The sequence below is a fragment of the Letharia columbiana genome (assembly GCF_014066305.1).
Source record: "Letharia columbiana isolate WasteWater2 chromosome Unknown Sc0000012_s0, whole genome shotgun sequence".
Taxonomy (NCBI): Eukaryota; Fungi; Ascomycota; class Lecanoromycetes; order Lecanorales; family Parmeliaceae; genus Letharia; species Letharia columbiana.
In genome coordinates this window covers 577,824-597,787 of record NW_023501050.1, presented here as the reverse complement: position 1 = coordinate 597,787, position 19,964 = coordinate 577,824, and the positions used below count along the sequence as shown (strand labels likewise).

At 51.4% G+C, this 19,964-nt stretch overlaps 8 protein-coding genes across 8 annotated transcripts; 3 read left to right on the top strand and 5 right to left on the bottom strand.

Annotated features, from left to right (window-relative positions):
- Positions 1-929: 929 nt before the first annotated feature.
- HO173_004735 (uncharacterized protein) lies at positions 930-1,863 on the bottom strand (the record flags this gene model as incomplete). The annotated part of the gene is made up of 2 exons (XM_037306656.1): positions 930-1,533; positions 1,598-1,863. 2 exons carry the CDS (start codon positions 1,861-1,863, stop codon positions 930-932), a joined length of 870 nt encoding a protein of 289 aa, XP_037166594.1.
- A 163-nt stretch (positions 1,864-2,026) lies between these two features.
- HO173_004734 (uncharacterized protein) lies at positions 2,027-2,580 on the top strand (the record flags this gene model as incomplete). Its single annotated transcript, XM_037306655.1, has 2 exons — positions 2,027-2,134; positions 2,371-2,580. The coding sequence occupies 2 exons, from the start codon at positions 2,027-2,029 to the stop codon at positions 2,578-2,580; spliced, it is 318 nt and encodes a 105-aa protein (XP_037166593.1).
- A 1,476-nt stretch (positions 2,581-4,056) lies between these two features.
- HO173_004733 (uncharacterized protein) lies at positions 4,057-4,834 on the bottom strand (the record flags this gene model as incomplete). The annotated part of the gene is made up of 2 exons (XM_037306654.1): positions 4,057-4,538; positions 4,807-4,834. 2 exons carry the CDS (start codon positions 4,832-4,834, stop codon positions 4,057-4,059), a joined length of 510 nt encoding a protein of 169 aa, XP_037166592.1.
- Positions 4,835-6,318: 1,484 nt separating this feature from the next.
- HO173_004732 (uncharacterized protein) lies at positions 6,319-7,401 on the top strand (the record flags this gene model as incomplete). The annotated part of the gene is made up of 1 exon (XM_037306653.1): positions 6,319-7,401. The coding sequence occupies one exon, from the start codon at positions 6,319-6,321 to the stop codon at positions 7,399-7,401; it is 1,083 nt and encodes a 360-aa protein (XP_037166591.1).
- Positions 7,402-10,091: 2,690 nt separating this feature from the next.
- Positions 10,092-11,795, bottom strand: HO173_004731 (uncharacterized protein; the record flags this gene model as incomplete). Its single annotated transcript, XM_037306652.1, has 4 exons — positions 10,092-10,221; positions 10,287-10,656; positions 10,708-10,999; positions 11,049-11,795. 4 exons carry the CDS (start codon positions 11,793-11,795, stop codon positions 10,092-10,094), a joined length of 1,539 nt encoding a protein of 512 aa, XP_037166590.1.
- A 3,117-nt stretch (positions 11,796-14,912) lies between these two features.
- Positions 14,913-16,097, top strand: HO173_004730 (uncharacterized protein; the record flags this gene model as incomplete). Its single annotated transcript, XM_037306651.1, has 4 exons — positions 14,913-14,983; positions 15,034-15,235; positions 15,290-15,354; positions 15,410-16,097. 4 exons carry the CDS (start codon positions 14,913-14,915, stop codon positions 16,095-16,097), a joined length of 1,026 nt encoding a protein of 341 aa, XP_037166589.1.
- A 232-nt stretch (positions 16,098-16,329) lies between these two features.
- On the bottom strand, positions 16,330-17,197 carry HO173_004729 (uncharacterized protein; the record flags this gene model as incomplete). The annotated part of the gene is made up of 3 exons (XM_037306650.1): positions 16,330-16,461; positions 16,614-16,829; positions 17,027-17,197. The coding sequence occupies 3 exons, from the start codon at positions 17,195-17,197 to the stop codon at positions 16,330-16,332; spliced, it is 519 nt and encodes a 172-aa protein (XP_037166588.1).
- Positions 17,198-17,723: 526 nt separating this feature from the next.
- Positions 17,724-18,613, bottom strand: HO173_004728 (uncharacterized protein; the record flags this gene model as incomplete). Its single annotated transcript, XM_037306649.1, has 2 exons — positions 17,724-18,148; positions 18,307-18,613. 2 exons carry the CDS (start codon positions 18,611-18,613, stop codon positions 17,724-17,726), a joined length of 732 nt encoding a protein of 243 aa, XP_037166587.1.
- Between the last annotated feature and the right edge of the window lie 1,351 nt (positions 18,614-19,964).

Here is a 19,964-nt window from a genome sequence, read left to right as displayed (position 1 = left end):
TTGCTGTGGGATGTACGACGGATCATTTATTGCCTGAATGCTAACACACGGTGTTGATGTGGAAAGGCTTGATCCGATATCCCAGGAGACAGTCTTGATCCGGCTTCTCCAGATTGGGATATGTAACTACGGTATGCCTTCGGTTGGACTACGGTGCGAAGATGGAGGCATTGAATATTCACAAATATACCGCTTCAATGCAGGCAAGTGCCAATGACAGTGCCAGAGTTGTCGATCAGTTTTCGTTGTATGGGGGCAATATCCCGAAGCTCATGACGAAAATGGTCACACCTCGTTAATTAAAACTGCATCTCAAGGCAAGCTGGCGATCGTTGAGATATTGATAAAGTACAAACCAAATACATCGGCAAAGGACATTACCAAAGTTCAAACTACTTTGTTGAAAGCATTATGCAATGATCATTTCGGTGTTGCAGACGTTACGTTGAGGCTGGTGCATCGGCCGATGCTATTGGCAAAGGTAGAAACGCGACTCTCAATCACGCTGCAGCGGATGGAAGAATCAACAAGGCTTCCCGGCCTCTCAACGCGAAAGTAAAGATATGCTCAGGCTCAGGATGGTGATGAGGGCCGGACTGCTCTTGAAGCTAGGCCAGTAGCGGAGTTCACGACGTGACTGTTCGCTTCCCCCTGGACCAAGGAGCCGTCACGGAGGTGCGGGACCGTGATGGGGACACAGCTCTACTTCCGGCAGTCAGAAACGGCCACCGTGAGACGGCTCGGGTTCTCTTAGAAGCCAAAGCGAACGCCCATACCCTCAACAGGGACGGAAGCCGGCCGTTGGCGGAAGTATGTGCTCGCGGTTGGACTTATATCGCAAACATGTTATCATGGCAAAAACTTAACCCCGTACTAGTACACATTGCGACGAGAGATCATCTTAACTACAGGCTTTTGTGCCGCGCGGCTCAGAACGGCAGTGTGGAGTCAATTTCGCAGCGCAGAGTATGACTGACTGGCATGACCATGGTTGGACGCCGCTCACAGACGCATGCCCTCACGCAAATCTGGGTGCGGTGAAGATGTTGCTGAACCGCGGCGCTGACACGGAAAGAGCCGGTTCTGGAACCCTTGGCGATTCGGGCCGGACGGCGATGATGCGAGCAGCGATCCGTGGCCATTACGATGTTGTTGGGATCATGGCTGAGGGCCGAGCGAACGTCACCGTCAAGGGTAATGACGGATGTTCCGTTTGGAGACGAGCGAAGAAGGATGGGCGCTTCGACGTGTGTGAAGCTTCCGCAACGGAACGGCGCAAACCAAGTCCCCCCGGCGTGGTGATGAATGCCATCGAACGGTTCCAATTTCGACGGCGGGATACCAAGGAGGAAAACTCGAAGCATCGATGATGGAATCGTAGATATCGTCCGGAAATCTCTAGAGGAAAGGGGTAAAGGAGCATTCTCCCGTCGGGTCACCTTGTCGTCCCGTTTGATGATATGAAATGCGACACCTTGATTAGCAGGGCTTGGTGCCAATCGGGTATCAGCATTCTTTGATGTGGCCACCGATCTGAAGCCGGACAGCGCATCAGTGGATCGATAGGTCTCCCTTCTCCAACTGTCGTCATCCTGACCTGGTTTCTGGCAGCTCCATGCCTAGAAAGTCCAGTTCGCAGGGAACAGCTGGATCTCTGACGGCTCGGGATGTGGATTTCGCTCCTCGAGGGAGAATGGGCCAACGCATTTGCACGTGGAGGGAGAGTTCCCGGATGGCTCTCGTATCCGCCTGATGAAAAACCGTGCCGAAGATGGGATCGAATCCCGATGTCGAGTTTTCAATGTTTGCTTCGAATCCATCCCTTGGCTCCGTCTCAATCCGCCACGTGTCTTCCCCCACCATCCATGAGAATGTTTCCCCCCGTGTTTCGAGGGATACAAAAAGGCCCCCCCGACGCCTTCTTTTTTCGCCTTTGCCGTCGTTGTCGTTTGTTCACATCTCACAGACCAACAACGTCTCTTCTTACATTTCCTCGGCGAAAAAAATCCCCCCCCCGTTGGCGACCATGTCTTTGAAAAAGTTGAACAAGGTCACCTTCCTCGAGCCGGAAAGGCAAACGACGGAGGCACACCAGGGCCCGTCCAAGAGCCTCCAAGAGACGCTCGAGGTCGTCGTAAGTCATCACCACCCGCCCCCGCCCCCGATTTTCTCTTTCCCTTTCTCTCTTTCCCTTTCTCTCTTTCCCTTTCCCTTTCCCTTTCCCCTTTCCCTTTCCCTTTCCCTTTCCCTTTCCTTTCTTTCTTTCTTTCCTTCTTCTTTCCCTTCTTTCCCTTCTTTCCCTTCTTTCCCTCCCTCCCCCCTCCTTCCCTCACCCACACACACACACACGTTGACCGGGACCGTCTCCAGAAAAGCATCAAAACCGCCCTCCGGGACGTGGAGCACCACGTCGACCAGACCGCGGCGTCGGAAGCCGGCGTCAAGCGCCAGCTCGAGGAGCAGGTCATGAAGACGAAGCAGGAAGTCGTCCGGTTGGAGCGCATGCTCGCGGAGGAACTCGAGGCCGCACCGGACGTCTTCGAGGCGGAGGAGGAGGAGGAGGAGGAGGAGGGGGGTTAGTGCAGGCGGATTGCGTTCGAGTGGGCGTGGTCGTGGCGGTGCTCTTCTTTTTTTGTTGCACCTCGAGTTGGCCGTGATGGAGATGGAGATGGAGGGATAGCCTGTGCGTGCGGTGAAGCATTCAGTATCATGTGTTGATGGGCCCGTTGTTGCTGCTGGGTCGACTCTCGTTATCAGGCAGGTGGCGCCGCTTCTCTACGAATGAATGAGATTCGGTGCGATTGTTATCATTTTCTTTTTCTCTAATCCTTCTGAACGGCTCGCCGATCTCTGTCCTCGCACGAGGAAAACACAACCCTCGTCACGGGATCCAATGAATCAATAAATCAATCAATAAATCATCAAACAACCTCGTGCGTGCGTGCGTGCGTGCGTATCGGCAGACTCGCTTGCGGCAAAGTGAATCCGCCGGAAAAGGGGGGGAATCGGGATCGGGAACGAGAACAGGAACAGGAACGAGCAAGGACAACGAACAACGACAACGATGACGGAAAAGTGGCAGTATACGTACTATGCGTATCAGGAAATTGCCCCTTGTCCCCACATCCCCCTTCCGGAACGGAGTCCTCGCCGCGACCATGCGCCGCGGACGTTGCAGGTCTGGATCCGTTCCCTTTGCCGGACGTGTCGTTCGTTCGTTGTCTGTGCTTTGCTGTCTGTCTGGAACACTGTCTGTCTGTCTGTCTGTCTGTCTGTCTGTCTGTCTGTCTGTCTGTCTGTCTGTCTGTCTGATTGACTGGGTTTTAGCTACCGAACGGCCTCGTGGTCGTGACGTGATGGTTGATGAGGCAGACGGACGGACAGACGGACCTTCCTTCCTTTCCTTCTTCCTTTGCACTTACGTCTACAGCTTTGGGGCATCCGACAGCCGCTACCGCAGTGCCACGTGCGTGCTTCGTTGACGCCGGGGGGGGAGGGTCTCGTTGCTTCTTGTTGATGTGTACTGAGGACAGTGGCGCGGCGTCAGGGCGGGAGCGGGGTGGGGCATTGTCTGGGTTTGGGGTCACTACGGTCGTCGGGGATTGGTGGAGGTCGCAGCAGAATGGATGGCGGGAATGCAATGCAATGCGATGCGATGCGTAGCAGAGGAGAAGAGGAAGATGTAAGAAAAGGCAACTTCGGAAATCACACGGTCGGACGTGCGGTGGGGTGGAGAGGAAAGCGCAAAGTTTCAGAGAACGGGTAGGTAGGCTCGTGTGTGGAAAGGGAAATACATGGGAGAGCGAGCTGGGAAGGTGGTGTGGCTTGATTCTCGAGCTCGGGGTGGATCGGAATCAGGGCGGCTTCCTTAGGATCTGCCAATTTGACAGCTAGCTAGTAATAAGTAGGCACGGTAGCGTCCCTCCCGCCCACTCGGGGTTTTCTCATAGCAAGGGAGAGATCCGTATTGGTAAGGTTCCGGACGGAGCAAGCGCTTGTTATATGCGCCGTCTAGTTGTGAGAAGATAAAGATGTGGGCTGGATTTGCCTTGCGGATCAGGTAGTATTAACGCTACCCTGCGACAACGACTCTGCAGGCAGCCTCGCAGTGCCGCGCGAAGTGGTGTCGACCGCCACCGTGGTCTCAAGCGGCTTTATCTCCCCGAAAGCCAGATTCAGCTCCATGCCCGTCGTCACGTTCTTCCTATACAGCACATAGTTACAATACCGATGATTCAACAGTATCCAGAGGTACTCGTACAGCCAGGAGGTCAATACTTCGAACTCTCCCCACTCGAGGCCCGGATGCCGGGGGTTCAAAACCCGGCCCGGTTCGATGAAGTATTCGAGCCCTGCGTGGGTTGTTTGCGTGAGCTCTGGGTTCGCTTTGCGATGGGGGACGCGAGTCGTGGGACCGAAGAGGACGGCGCGGTCGCGGACTTGCTCCTTGGCTAGGATGAGGAGTTCATAGAGGGATTGAGGGGGGCAAGGGTCTCCGAGGGAGATGTAGATGGTGAGATTGGAGCCGATGTCGTGGTCTGTTCCCCATGTAAGCCGACCAGTTTGGTTTTTTTGAGGTTGGATTAGATTGGCTGGTGGGAGGATTTGTGGTGTGCCTTGATTAATGGGGTTGGATCTTGGTATGTTGGTGTTGGCTAGTACGAGCGAGGCAGATTGCATTGCGTATAGGAGAAGCAAACACGCTGCATTGAATTGGTGCATATTGATGGATCAAGGTGTCAAAGTAAAAATGAGGGATGGGCCTAAAGGCTCTGCAGAAATTGTAGAGGGAAAAGAACTCATTACCTTCAGTTGAAGGTCGCGTCGCCTCCATGGCGGCTGCTTTTGGTGTTGGATGTATGCGACTCGCGACGCAAAGGCGACTCCAGTCGTAGCGGGGAGTCTCAGGAGCACGCTGCCAACCAAAGACGATTGAGAAAAGGGTACAGGAATCCCGTGCGAAAAAGGATACGGTATGGGAGAAAATTCACGATCGATCAGCAACAGCCATGGCACAGAGAAGACGAATTGAATTGTTTCAAAACAAAAGAGGAGCTGCTCTGGTGCCAACACTGTTTTCCCTTCTGTAATCTCAAGGCGACGAGCAATACGAAGTGTTTTCGGTGCGTTGTAGAAGGATGGAAGGAACGGATGAAAGGAAATGAGGCTGGCTAGCTGTGATGGAAGTGGCAGTGGGCCAATGGACAAACTCGCATCCCAACGGCATGATGACTTTGGGGGCATCCTGCGTGATAGAGGCTCAGCCTTCTCGAAGCACGTCCAGCAAATTACTTTGTTGTAGCACGTTATCTGCCATAAGGTAATGTAGACAGCGAACACAGCTGCTTACTTATGAAGTACGAGTAAGGTAAGGTTTACTTTTTACAGTGATTTGCTGATTGGTGGAGACCGCCCAGAAGCCCGCCCAGAAGGAGGCCGAGCATCCCGTCCCCCGTTCCCCACCCCACCCCCCCATCAGGCTCGCTTAGGCTTAGTCACCCAGGGATGCCGCCCCTAACGGACTTAGGCCTTAGAGACATGGTTTCACTGCCGGAACACCAACATCGAACCTCGAACACAGCCTTCATCATCTCACCTTCTTCTAATTATTGCACAGCCCCTCATGCCACGAGAATCCTATACACCAACAAATGATTATGATTGATCACATAGGTGAAGACTGCAGCTCGCAGCGGTTATCCCTGGTGAGAGTAAATTACATTGAAAGTGCGAGAAGTGTGCGTAAGTGATAGAGCAAGCACACAAACATAAAATCTAAGATGACATGAGCCGAGATCTATCCTTTGGTTGGAAGTGAGATATGCTGAGATTGATCAGCCGAAGGAAGGGAGTAATAATATAGAAGATCCATACCGTCATACATTATTACTACATTCATTATCAGTATGTTGATCATCTACAATCCTTATCACTGGACCACACCATTCAAATTGCCTTGGCCTTTACGTATCATTAAGTGTCCCTGTACCCTGACCAAGTCTGCATCTTCTCTGCGGCCGAGAGGCGCAATACATGCCAAAGCATGATGAAATAGCTTACTGATTATCTGCAAAAAGAACTCCGCCCCTTTGGGCGGGTACCTGGCGCCGAGCGCTCCACCAGATCCCACACCCACTTTATGAGGCCGGTAGATTGTATTACTCTAACTCAGGATTCGCATTCCCTCTTTTGGGGTTGCTTGCGCCCTTAATCCTTCCATCTATATTTGAGATATGTCTCCAACCTTGCCGTCGCTGCCGTTGCTGCCCTTACTTACATAACAATTGCCATTGGCCTTTACACTCGGCAAGTATCAACATGGCTGGCACCGAAGAATTGGTCGATCTGTCACTCTTCGCAACTTCACCAACCTTTGACCGCCATTTCGCGGTACCAGATGCACCCGGGCAACAGCATGATATTCAACCAGATGCACATGCTCTGAGGAATTTCAGTCGACCTCTGCCGAGAGACTACTCATCAAAACCCCTCCCACCTCTTCCTCGACGACGAATGTGCCCGACACCAAGATGTCCGACACCAAAGCGTTGCGACATCGAGTCTCATTGTATAATTAACAAGATCAAGAGGGCCAGAAGCAATGACCGGCCTCCTACCCAGAACACAGACTTACTTCGACGACGCAATCTGACCTCGCCAACTCCCCAGGTCGGCTTTTCAGCTTACCAAGAGAATACCATATCGCAACGGCGAAACCCAACTTCGCCAGCTCCCCAACTCACCCTGTCAGCTCCACAGTCGAACTCTCGAAGCCTCAATACGGCTTCTGCAATGGTCTGGATGCCAGAGGAACAGATGTGGCTTATCGCTGGTGAGATGCAGCGAGATGTCATCTCGAGTCATGAACCGCACCCAGCGCCGCCAGCTTACACACCAACTTACATACCGAGGAATTGCACCCGCTCTGAACCGTCTCCTACCATTCGGTCTCATCATGACCTCACACCGCCTATGACTCCCGTCCAGGTCCAGCTTGAACGTCTCCTCGAGCAACAACGACGAGAGCCACTTCCCCAGCCGCCATCAATCCTACGAGACGAGGAGAGATTTTCGCCATTGTTCCAGGAAGCCATGAACTCCGTCCCGATGCTGGATCCGGCGGAGCTCGCTCCTCCGTCTTTATTCTCGAATCCAGCAGGGAAAGATAGACCACGTACTGCGGGCACTCCAGCTTTGCGGTCGCAGAACTCGACCGCGATAGACCTGAGATCAAGATCTCTGTCTGTGGATAGCCAAGCTGCTCATTCGAGGAATATTTCATCGAGCACCAACAGCTTTCATAGCGCTGTGGAGGACTTATATGGAGACGCCAATTCTGCTCCACGGTCGTGGATTGGTTTAGCTAGGAAGATTGCGAGACCGGCGTCTGCGACACGTTGAATGCTCGCTTTGTCATCAAGACTCCATCATCATGAGCACCCAGGGACTCGATGAGATGATTATACATTGCATAAGGTGATAAGATGGAAGAAGAGCCTGCTCATCGGAGCAACCGCCAACCTCCGTCCTGTCTCTCTCAATCACACAGCCAGATACTAGGACTCGATCATCAAGATGTCTCCACTACCAGTCTGGTCTCTGCAAGTGAGCATCCGGGGATTACGAAGCGAATGCAACGTCTTGGCATTCAACGTGCCAGCGCTCCCAATTGCGTCATTGGTCTAACACCGGACGAAGCAACTCCCAGAACACGTGCGCACCTTTGTTGTGGCTTTTCGGCGCTTCGCTTCACACTGCTTGCTCCCATGGCTATCACCCAGAAGCAACAAGAAAAGACCACAAGTATGCTATGTCGTACGAGCATGGCCTTTCAAGAGCACATCGACAAAAACGAGACACCACCCTCGTTAATATATATACCATACAGGGAACATTGGTTGGTCCATTATGTTGCAAGAGGCAAACGCAGTGTAGCCATCAACATCGGCTGAGGCTTTGGAGGCAAAGGGCTCGCCAAATACACAGTGTGATCATGGAGATTGAGGGCGTGATGTCGGCCATCAACGATAGCATTGGATATCATAATCAGGGAGTACTGGGTGTTTGGATCCTCTTCTTAACATGATAATGCGAGGCTTTGGACTTGTGCACTGTCTACTAAGTTTACACGACTTTCTCATGACATTGTATTACATTTTTGCATGACACTGTATTAGTAGCTCTTTGAAACAATGTGTTACTACTTCTCAACCTATTTCCGACCTACCATCAATGTCCCTCAGAGGGCCAGCATGTACAACAAGCGCTGGGAAACAAAATCGCAGTGCGGAAAGCAAATCCTCGCTCAGACGTATCTTGCGTCCGTCTCACACACAATTGGGCGCTCATGACACGTGATCTGAAACTAAACCCCCGTGCAGGGGGCTGTGAAAGGGAAAAGTGCGTCAGAAGCGTCGAAGCGATACGCCCCGTTTCGCCGAGGTGTTACAAGGACCTTCTGCGACAGCATAATGGCTGATGGAGGGGACAACGGCGGGGAGCTAGGTAGCGGCGCAAAAGTGCGGCCCATTCGGTCTTGTCAAGTCATACTATATCTATCTTCGGTTCTGTGCCAGATTTGCAGATACCTTTGTATCTGATCTCTTTCTTATCTTGATACTGTATGAGGAATGCCGGGAACCGAGGAAAGAAAAGAGCCGAAGCCAGGTTTTGGGACGTTGATGGAGGAAGGGCATCATCGTCGATCTCGTTGTGTTCGGCCGGCTTCATGTTGTCGGAGGTGGACACTTGTTGCCCCGGGATATATACCTGCTTGGATACCGTCAATAGCACTGATAATACCACTGACCCACCGGAAGACATACGATAGTATCCTACTCCACACACCACTTGATCCCCTTCCCTCCCTCCATCCTTCCTTCCTTCCTTCCTTCCTCCACCCTCAATAACTCCAAAAACAACACTGCACGCATGCATGCATGCACGCACGCATCCAATCACGGAACCCCACCCGCTCGCTAACCGCCCCCTTTTCGACCAATCAACTCACTAATTAATTAATTAATCAATCAATCAATCAATTAATACAATCATCAAACCCGAGCAGGGCTGTGCGCAGCAGAACATCACTCACCTCGCTGCAGAGTCTCAGTCACAAACCCGGGGCGGGCACCCGCGAGTCCGGAATGCCCACGAATACAGCGACGAACTCGGCGGGACCGACAAGTTTGGATGGGTCATCGCGGAGGGCCCGTGACGACATGCAAAGTCGTCGACGAAAACACCAGCATCTCGCTTGTATCTTAAGATGTTTTGTTTATGTGGGTTTTCCTGGATACTTGGTAGCTGTTTTTGTGTTTGAAAAGGCGAGGTTGGCTGTGCTGCGTGTGCGAAACCTACCTACTCTACCTACTTATCCTACCTACGTACGTACGTACGTACGCTCCAAGACGGATCGAAGAGGTCGAGGACGATGGTTGATGGTGACGGTATGGTTTAGGTAGATCGTCTGATAGAGATGCCGTGGCTGTCTTTGGTAGGTGGGCGTTTTCTTACCTTGTATTTTAGTTCAGCATAGCGCAGCACAGCATGGTTGTGGTCGGGGCCGATGGATATTGGTTGTGCAGGAGGAGGCTGGGAGGTAGGGGAGGACTTTTTGGGACTGGGAAGTGTGGTTGACTTGAAGTGTGTCTAGCACCTCTGGTACCGGGTTGGTAATGGAGTATATACTATCGCTTAGATGCGGGGTGGTTTGGAAGGGGGGGGTGTTTTTTTTTCCAGGTGAGCAGTGGTTTCTTGACCAGGTCAGCAGAGGTTTTGATCGTCAGAAATCCAGCGGTGGAGAATATGGACGCTCGTTTCGTCGTGCAGAGAGCCAGGTGCCAGAATCATACTCTTCGGGACAACTGGTGAACTGTTATACCTACATAGTAATGCAAATAAACACTGACCGGATGCTTGGTAAAGATTCACGCTTATTCCACATCATCCAACGCCAGGCCCGCTCATCGCCCGCTTGTTGTTCACCTGCTTATTTATGCCTGCAACATTTCCATGACGCATTATTAAAGTCGTTTCAAACTGGAAACCTTTTGAGCCAAGATCAATTGAGAGACATTTAGCTCCTATCCTTAATCCTTCCAGTCCCAAACTTGTCGCAAGAAATGCTCCATATTGACTTTCTTGCCGCGCATCTCAACCATCCAGGGATGTTCGAGCATGCGCCATGGAGTTGCTCTTCGTGATGGTTCCTTTTCCAAACTGCGCCACCATTAATATCCGCTTCATATCAATTCATCTGAAAGCTGCGCAAGTTGGGTACGTACCAGCACTCAATGAAATATTTAAAGTTCTCGCTCCACTTGATCCCATTCTCCTCCTCATCCTTCAACTTCGGGATCGACTGCCTTACTATATAAGTAAGCAGATCAATCAACCCCGCCTTCGGTTGCATTTCCGTGCCATCGGCGGGGAATGGAAAGCGGTGTTGGGCCACTTCCAGAAGAGTGACACCGAGGGACCAGACGTCGGAGGTGATCGTGTAGGATTTACCAGTGATGCGCTCAGGGGCCATGTAGTAGGAGGTGCCAATGAAGGTATTGGCGTCTCCTTTGGTGCCGAATTCGCCACTAACGCCAAAGTCGCAAAGGCGGACTTGACCGGAACGAGTCAGGAGGATGTTGGAAGGTTTAATATCTAAGGATATGTCAGTAAGCGTTGAGAAGAACGCAACAGGATCGCAGGTACCTCTGTGAATAATCTTGCGGCCATGTAGATATGTTAAGCCGTTCAGGACGCCTTCGGCTACTTTCCCGAGTACCTTCTCGCCGGTCCTGCCTCCAAGTTTCTTGACCTCCCGGTAGACGCCGTAGAGACTTCCTCCTTCACAGTACTCCATAGCAATTGATATTGTACCGCTAGAATCGTCCATGAATGCTCCGTAGTACTGACAAATGTGTTCCGAGGAGCAATCCTTGTTGAAGGCTAGCTCTCGTACTATCTGTTTCTTGACATCTGGATTGGGATCTGTGGTTATTATCTGCAGATTTGTAAACAACTTATCATCGAAAATCCAATGATGACTTCACCTTCAGTGCGAACTCAGTCTTCCCACCGACGAGCTTGCACCGCGTAACGGCACCCCCAGCTCCTTCTCCCAAGCTTCCAATCTCGATGATCTTCTTCTGCTCACTCGCTGCCCTCCAACCATCATCGTCCAGATCCTCCACATCGAAGTTCCTCCCCTTCTCCAAGCTCAATTTCTCCAGATCCGGTAGTATATGGTTGCTTCCTTCTCTTTCCATAGCTGCACCTCCTGCTTCCGAGTAGGCTGAGCTGATTGCAGAAGCTGGATCTGGGGTCCCGCTTGGGTGTCGATGTGTGCTTGTGGGGTATGATAGAGCCGAGAAGCCGGATGACGAAGCCGATGTAGGATTGCTATTCTTGCCATCTACTATGGCAAAGCTATCCGATCTTGAGTGCCCACTACCATCGCTTACCCCACTGACTGGATGCGGTTGCGGCGGCGGCCGGGCATTCGCCATGGAGTGCCCTTCTTGTGGTGTGGTATTGCTTCCCATTGGTGTGGCTAGTCTCAGTTGAGGAGGCGCGGGTCGGGCGGAGGGTCGCTGGATGGAGGCGAGTGGAGGCAGATTAGGTACAGTGTCATTGTTGGACACAGGCTTCTGACTTGGAGAAGGGGGTATAGCAAGCCCGAGGCGGGGAGTCCGTGGCCCTCCATTGCTTCTGTTGCCTGGGATGGGTGGTCTCAGTAGAGGAGGTGCTGGTGAAGATGAGATATCCCCAGAGTTTCTCTTTCCATATTCCTCGTTCATTTCGCCCGAATTGACTTTGAAACTGCTAGGGAAAGTTGTAGGCTTGCCCGAGCGAGTCCGGGATCGTGGGCGTACCCTGTGACATAGGTGTGCCACTCAAATGGCCTGCTGCATGTGCTTCCGGGCTCGAGGGATGTGCTCCGCTGTAGACTTAGTCGTTGAAAGACGTCCAGCGAGGTCCCGCAAAGGCAACTTTTGAATGGAGTCGAGCGGGGTGCGATGTCATCAGCTTGTAGTGTCACTGTTCGAGCGGTTCGATCTGCAAAATCCGGCAGTCGAAGGAGGAACGAGCGTTAGGAAAATGGCAGTAAGTACGTAAAGGAGGTGTGGAATGGAAGGGGAACGAGCGTAGTGAAGATGGCATCAGCGTGAATGCTCCTCCAACTGTCCACGAATCTGGTACAAGCCGCTCGGCAAAACATTGATCCGTGCCAAGCTTGTTTCAAAAGTATCTATTTCACACATGTTTCGGTAGCCGCCTGAATCGGATCACAGCAATATTCAATCGTCCAATCAAATCATATTTACGGCAACAGATTGATTGCTTTGGGCACCATCAACCAGTGCCATACCTCTCTTTTATCCCAGAAGACTATAGCTCTGTTGGACATCAGACCGCTGATGTCAAGAACTGGGGAAACGTTCGAAAATTTCCCACAAAAGAATTACAGCGTTAGGATGGCCATTGGTCGACGAAAGCGTTGTGGCAGTGCTGAGAGCATTTTCAGAGTCGCGCCCCTCAAAGGGTAGATGTTCTGGTAAGCCATCGGTCAAGTGGGAGTTGTAGTTGTCGAGACTCTCAGAACGTTGAAATACAACAGCAACGCCGACTGCTTTGATGGTCCCTTTAACAGGGAAAATTTGCCAGCCGATCGGATACCTCCATGTGTGCACCAATAGATACCAGTGAACGAGATCGCCAGTTCGTTCGATAGTCCACATGCCGTGTGCTAACCCAAGCTTAGCCTTTTTCATACGAAGATTCTCCGATCAAAATGTTACCCCCGATGGAACAGGGTCGATTGCGACTCCTTTTCCTTCACCGCTGGCTGGGGCACACCGCACATACAAATTTCCCCGGCTTCATACCGAACGCTGCACTGTCGGCTTGTATTGCCTCTTTCTGATTAGTCAGGACTAGTATCATTACAAAGTCATCCAGTCCTTTTATCAACACGCTCTCATTCTGTTGAGTAGACCTTCACTCATATCGTCATGGACTGCTGTTCCCACTGTCGATCGTCCAATCGAGGTGAGTATATTCAGGTACATTGTCCTCCTGATAAAGGCTCTCGGGTGGGCCCAGAGCCCGCATGTTCCTGGCTATCCAAAATTGGCAGGTCGACACCGCCACTACGCAAACGATCCTCCAGCTGCTCGGCTACCGGCAGTGAGGTGCATGTTCTTGTTCTTAAAAGGGGTTCGTTCGTTCTGGTAAAAATTTCGAACGAAGAGGTATCATGTTCCAAGGACCGAATCCATACTAATGTGTGCAATGCACGGTAATCCTCTAGGATTAGAAATCCTTGCGGAGCTTCCGTCTTCCGAATTCGCAGACGCAAGCGGCCGTTATGGACGTGTGAACAGTCACATACGGCTGTGGCTCAGGCTAGCATACAATAGAGATGTGTGTGGCTGACTCACGCTTTAATTCTACTCATTCATACTTCTTTGGACGACATTTGAGGACAAAAGCAACTACCAACGTAAGCGAAACCCGTTCTTCTAGCGTGAGAGAGCCCTAATCACCGTCTCTGCACCCAAGCTTACAGGCCATATCAATATCATCAGGATCGCGAATACGCAATTCAGCCCTCTTTCGAGGCCTCCTGATTTGTCGCCATGCTTAGTTCTCTCGGGAAAGCCGTAACGAGATCCGTCCCGTATTAATTCAAGTATGAGGGAAGATATGCTCGGCAAGCTTCTTTTAATCTTCCGACTTGCATGAGGATCTAGAGCAATCAAATGCACATATGGTCACCGGAGCAGTGGTCTTCATTCGAACAGTGTGACCCAAAATTCTCCCGACTCAATGAATTGAAAAACAAGAATTATTAAGGGATCCTGCGTGATGGAACAAAGCGATGATGACGAGATGATCAACGATGCTTCATAGCAAGCAACAATACTCAAGATGTCTCTGTTGAGGTTCAAGATTGACTCTCGCGTCGACTTTCGGCGACTTCCAAGCCAGTATGCAGCTATCTACCTCGCCCACCTACCTGAGTGCCGTGCAATGAACGCTAGGCTCTGTCACTGCCTTAGTGTCAATCCCCGACGATCTCCCGTGCCCTCGGGTCCCCACACTTCCTGTTTACGCTGCATCATTGCATGTACCCTTAATATTCCCCCCAACTTCAATAATAGGGGGTTTCCAACTTTGTACAGCTTCGCAAGTCGGTCTCGCCCATTCGACCGCCTGTATTGTTGACGTGCTTATCCGAATGCTCCGCTGTTTCGAGCGCTGCCGTTGGTCAGACCATCAGGACGGCATGTTAGCCCGCAGACTGCCGGGCTTTGCGATGCTGCAACCCCCCACCGGCTCCGTATCATTCGCTGATGAACCAAGCAGCGCGGCCAGTATATGTAGATTTTATTTACTTATCATCATTATGCAGGTAAGTCACGGTAGGCACTGCTTATACATGATCTCGTGCATCACGATGACACATCAGTCATTTAATCGTGCTTCTTGATTGAGATTAGTATCCCATGTCTCCCGCATGTAGATCATTCTCTCCTCAAGGACTGGTTACCTCCAAGGTACCCTTTCGATTATCGAAAGAATTGGTACTGCGATACCTCTGCTGCTGTTACCCCTCCCTAGCCGTACCGCCAGGACTCTCATTGCGCTGCTATATATGCTGTGTCCTTTGTCAACAGGAACATTGAACGCTCTTCGAGACCCTCAGTGCACGCCGACCGAATATGGCAACGTTGACGGCAGACGAATCGCATGCGCTCGAGACCACAGAGCGAGTTGCTTCTTGCTTCTCGCTCATCGGTACAATCTTCATTTTCGTCACCTTTGTGTCCTCCCCCAACTTCCGAAAACCTATCAACCGGCTGGTTTTCTACGCTTCATGGGGGAACACTCTTTGCAACATCGGGACCCTGATGTCAGAGTCACCCATTCGCGCCGGTGCCGATTCACATCTGTGTCAATTCCAAGGCTTCCTCATTCAGATGTAAAGCTGTGTCCAGGCCGTAGTGCAACGCATCAGCTAACGTACTGCAGGTTTGTTCCCGCCGATGCCCTTTGGAATCTGGCCATGGCAATTAATGTTTACTTGACATTGTTCAAGAAGTACAATGCCCAGCAACTCAAAGCATTGGAGTGGAAATACCACTTGATGGCCTATGGAGCCCCATTTGTCATCGCCTTCATTTTCATCTTCGTTGAAAATGAGGAAAGAGGCAAGATCTATGGCCCAGCAGTGGTAAGAGAACCAGCTCAAGGCAAGGCACGATTGCAAGCTGACAGTGAACGTTAGCTATGGTGTTGGCTATCCCATGACTGGGATTTCTTGCGTATCGCTGTGTGCTATGGTCCAGCATGGTACGCAAATGAAAGAAACCTGTCGGATCCTGTACACTTACTGATATTATCATAGGGTCTGCATCATCGCTTCTTTTGCAATCTACATCATGGCCGGCCGCGAGATCTTCAAGAAACGTCACCAACTAAGAGCATTCGGCAATCCCTCAGATGACCACAATTATGCCTACAAAACCACAGATTATCAAGTGACTAGCGACTTTGAGAGCCTCCCCCTCAAAAACATCTCCGAAGCCTTCATTTCCCCTGCCGACCGCAAGAGCCGCAACCCTAGCGACCCGTCTCACATCAGCTACCCAAAATATAATGTCAAAATCTCGGCTGCGCCTCGACCCTCGATACTGCACCATACCAGTATCGAATACAAGCAACAAAAGAAGAACAGGGCAGCTCTGGAAGCCAACAGAGCGGCTTTCGGTTACACGAAAGTGGCTTCTCTATTCTTCGTCTCCCTGCTCGTCACCTGGGTGCCCTCCTCCATCAACCGCGTCTACTCTCTCATCTACCCCGAGTCCATCTCCGTTCCCTACGCGTACGCAGCTGGCATTGTACTTTCCCTTATGGGCTTCTGGAACTCAGTCATCTACGTCACAACCTCGCGCGCCGCTTGCAGGACACTCCTCTTAAATCTCTTCCGAAAATTCGGTGGAAGTCGCAGTGCTAGGTTGTCCATCGATGGCGACGGCCCATTAATGGGGACGGCGTATGAGAGTCCACCACGAGAAGGAGCAGCAGCAGGGTGAGGGATAAAAAGTCGCGGGGGAACAGCGTACCAGACGCAGTGAAGTCTAAGTCGTTGCCACCGAAATCGGCATGGGCAGTGCCGAATCAAATACACGTCATTAAAGGAGCGAGGAGCACTAGAGTATGATTGATGATATGCTGATGAACCTTCACGCGTGGGAAATTAGATATACCCCATTAGTTCTCGATCTCCTTCATCCACTATGTCCAAACCCTCCATCGCAGACCCCGCTACAACAGCTCCTTCAAATCCTCCCTCCTCCTCATCTCTTCCACCAGATCCCCAAATTCCCCATCCCCAGCCTCCGCCCTCTGCTCAAAATTCCCCACATTCTCCCTCAACCACTTCCTATCCTCGCCCGCCTACACCAAACACACATATCCCAATCAGCAAGCCTTCTCCGCCAACAAACATACTTGACGATGGAAAAATCATCTTCCTCTCTATCTACCACCACAACAACAACAACAACAACAACAACAACAAGAGGATCAGTACGAGCGGGCGGACTTACAGCCGGCAGCGCGAACCCAGCCTCGCTTCCCGCAACGATAGTCCCGAGGATGAAAACGGCGCGCAGCTCTCGATCTCGACCTCGGTCGCCCTTGGCGTCGCGGCCGAGGATGATAAGGTCCCACGATTCCGTGATCCGAGCGCAGAGGGTGTTGAAATCGTCGACGGAGCGGCCGCCGCCCGGGCGGACGTGCGCGAGGATGCGGTTGGCGGATTTCTGTCGAGGTGTGTAAGTGGCTCTGGGATCAGGGTGGGGGCTTTTCAACGCGTGGCTGGTTGAGTGAGTTGCTTGGTAGAGGATTCATCTTCCCATTTATCTCATGTCATTTCATTCCATGCCGATGGGAGACGGGATGGGCTTTTTCGGCGGGTAAAGAAATCGTTCCGTCCTGTGCGGCCGTCATTGTAGCTTACCTTCTTACCGCCAACGTACACATCATGGCTTGCCGTGTCTGTGAAGCGGACGTTGACGAACAGAGAGGGGGTGGTGAAGAGGTGGGAGTGGATTTGGGTGATGGAGCGGGCTAGGGCATCTTTTTGGGAGGAGGAGAGCGGGGTTATGTGCTCGATTTCGTAGAGGGGCATTGTGGAAGGAAGATGTTGAGCAGTGGCAGCGGCGGTCAGGGGTTGGAGTGGAGGTGATGGCTGATAGTGTTTGTATACCCAGGATTGACATGTCAGTTACGTCAGTGGCCGAAGATCTCCGCGGGGAAAGCATCGATGCTGTCAATGGGAGCCCAAATGCTTGAAAAGCTATGAGTGTGATGTTTTTGTTTGTAATGTGTATATCTCTAGAACACACTCGCACGCTAAAGAGCTATGGTGCTTCGCTGATCAGTCTCGCCAAAGGAGTTTTGTCCTCGCTGGTGCTTCGGAAAAGGCTGATAAGCATGGCCATAGTTCTTAGGGAGCAGTGAGTGCAAGAGCTTTGCAATGAGCAGATCCATTTAATCAGCTTTGACTGCAAGGTTGTGCTTCGCCCCGTTAGCAGAGCTAGGTGTGATACGGTCCTTAGCCGAAGAGAGGCTGCTTACATCAAGCTCGGAAACTCCAGCTTTTCAGCTCATGTCAAGCCTTGTGCAATCGTAGGATCCCCGGTTGAAGCCGGAACTCATCGATCCTCATCCCCGTGCAGGGCCTCCTCCCTATCATCTCCACCTCCTGGTTTTCCATTCTCCTTTCCCCCACTACTCTCCCTTAATCGCATCTCTTCCAACATCTCACTAACACTCTTCTTCTTGATCTCTTTCAACGGCTCCATAGGACTGATCCCCTGCTCTTCTTCCTCCACTTTGCTCAGATCTACAACCGCCCACTTCATGTTCAAGCTCTTGTTCCACGCTTCCTCGGACCTCTCGTTCTTGGGCCCCGTAAACTTGCTCTCCAGCATCTTGACCAGTAGAGGACTGCGAGGCATGAGGTATTGGATACGCGTAATGGTATGCGCGCCTGCGTAGAGGAATCTCTGCTCATGATGATATTGGTTCTCCGAGGTGCGGAGGTTGGAGATTTCGGTGAAGACCGTGATTGGAGTACCTACCCCGACGTCAGCATCTCTTGCCCGGCGAACAGACTCGAGTACTGAGCCGGATATTGGGGTGCCAAGAAACAGTTGGCTCCTAAAACACGGTCTTGCAGTCTCGTGGCCCGTGTTGGGGCATGTTTAAGGGTGATCATTCTTGAAATGTACGTACTTGGAAGGGTCTCCGTCTTCGGCAACAAGAACAGATACGTCTTGCAGAAGATCTTAGGCGGCCATTCTGGGTGCTGGTCCTTGAACACAATGACTAAGCCAAGATTAGGTGTCTCCTCTTCTTCGACAGATATTGAAGCGCGGTTCAGAGTCCCCAGCTTCTTTTTGTGATCGAAGGAGAATTGGTTGGCTATTTCCTCGAGGGTATAGCCATCTTCAGGCTTACGCTCGGCCTTCACCATGGGCTTTTCGGCTGAGGAAGAGCCGGTTGACCCACGCATGTGAGGGGGAATGTACCGTCCGGCCATGGTGGTTAGATGCTGTGGAGCCCAAGCAGTCAGTCTCTGGAGGGTAGCTGACTAAAAGGGCGCCTTACCTGGTGGATAGTGAGTTGCGAGCAGCTTGTGGTCGAAGGTTGGAAGGCGGGTAATCGTTGCGCGTGTTGGGCTGACTCTCTATTTAGATCATATGGGCGGAAGAGTGTTTCCCTGCTTCACTGACAAGCCTGCGACAAGCGTGTACACCGTCCTTGCGATGGCTGAGACACAGCTCCTCGGGCCCTTCAAAATCGCCAATGTTTGCACATTAGAAGATCCCAGTCGTTGAGGATCGGAAGCTGTTTAGTATGAGCTCAAGTCCAGCGCGTTTCAAGTCTGGGCACTACGCTCTCCCGAGGCTGCCGCTTTTAGGGACCGCCAAATCTTATATTATTTACTAAGACTATCTTATGGATACTCTAGAGGATCGCACCCCCACAAATAGGAATAGAAACTACACATACACACATTGAACCGACGTTGCTAACAGAGCTACACGACGTCCGATAAATTATTTTTTCCTTCCCACAACAACCTGGTTATTTTTTTGATTTTTTACTTTTTACGATATCCTGTGGGAGTGTATTATTAAAAAAACAAAAATAAAGGGGGGGGGTTGTTTTTTTTTTTTTTTTTTTTTTTTTTTTTTTCCTTTTTCCCCCAGGCATTCCTTGGCCAGCCTAATACAATCAACATATACCCAGATGAATAAATAAGTGATTGGAGATGTTGGGGAACTCATTAGACTGCTAGTCGCATGCCACCCCGTCTGATCCCAGGTATTGGCGAGACGTTTGATAAGGCTGCTATCGCGAAGCAGTTTGGGAGTAAACGCGGATTCATCTATGAGAGCGTGACACACCTGTAGATCGCTCATAGACCGAGGCCGTGGCTGCATGCTCGTTGTCAAGTAGGGGTGGGCTCTATTCTTACTGGTCATGTACAAGATATGGAGAAAACCAAGACAAGCTTTGCTACCACTCAAAAGCCCGTCTACCATCGCAGCCCTGACAATGTTACATTCGGAAATTGCGGTGCAGAAGAAAAGAAGGTCAGGTTTTCAAATCTCTATAACGTGCCCCTTCTGCTGCTTTCGTTTCTCACGGAGTATATCATCTCTTAGGCTGCTTTGGCTGGAACGGAGAATCCCGAGGCTGCCAGGATGGCTAGGAGATCCTATCTGTTAATGCCAACCCCGCATACTAATCAATCGACTGCCCTACGTCTCACAACGACAATCGTCGCCCTTCAAGTCTCTGGACCATTGCCTGGCAGCACTTCCTAAGTCCTTACTTGCGGTCTGTTTTAGCCCCCAAGGTCCTGCCAAGCGAAAGCAGACCTA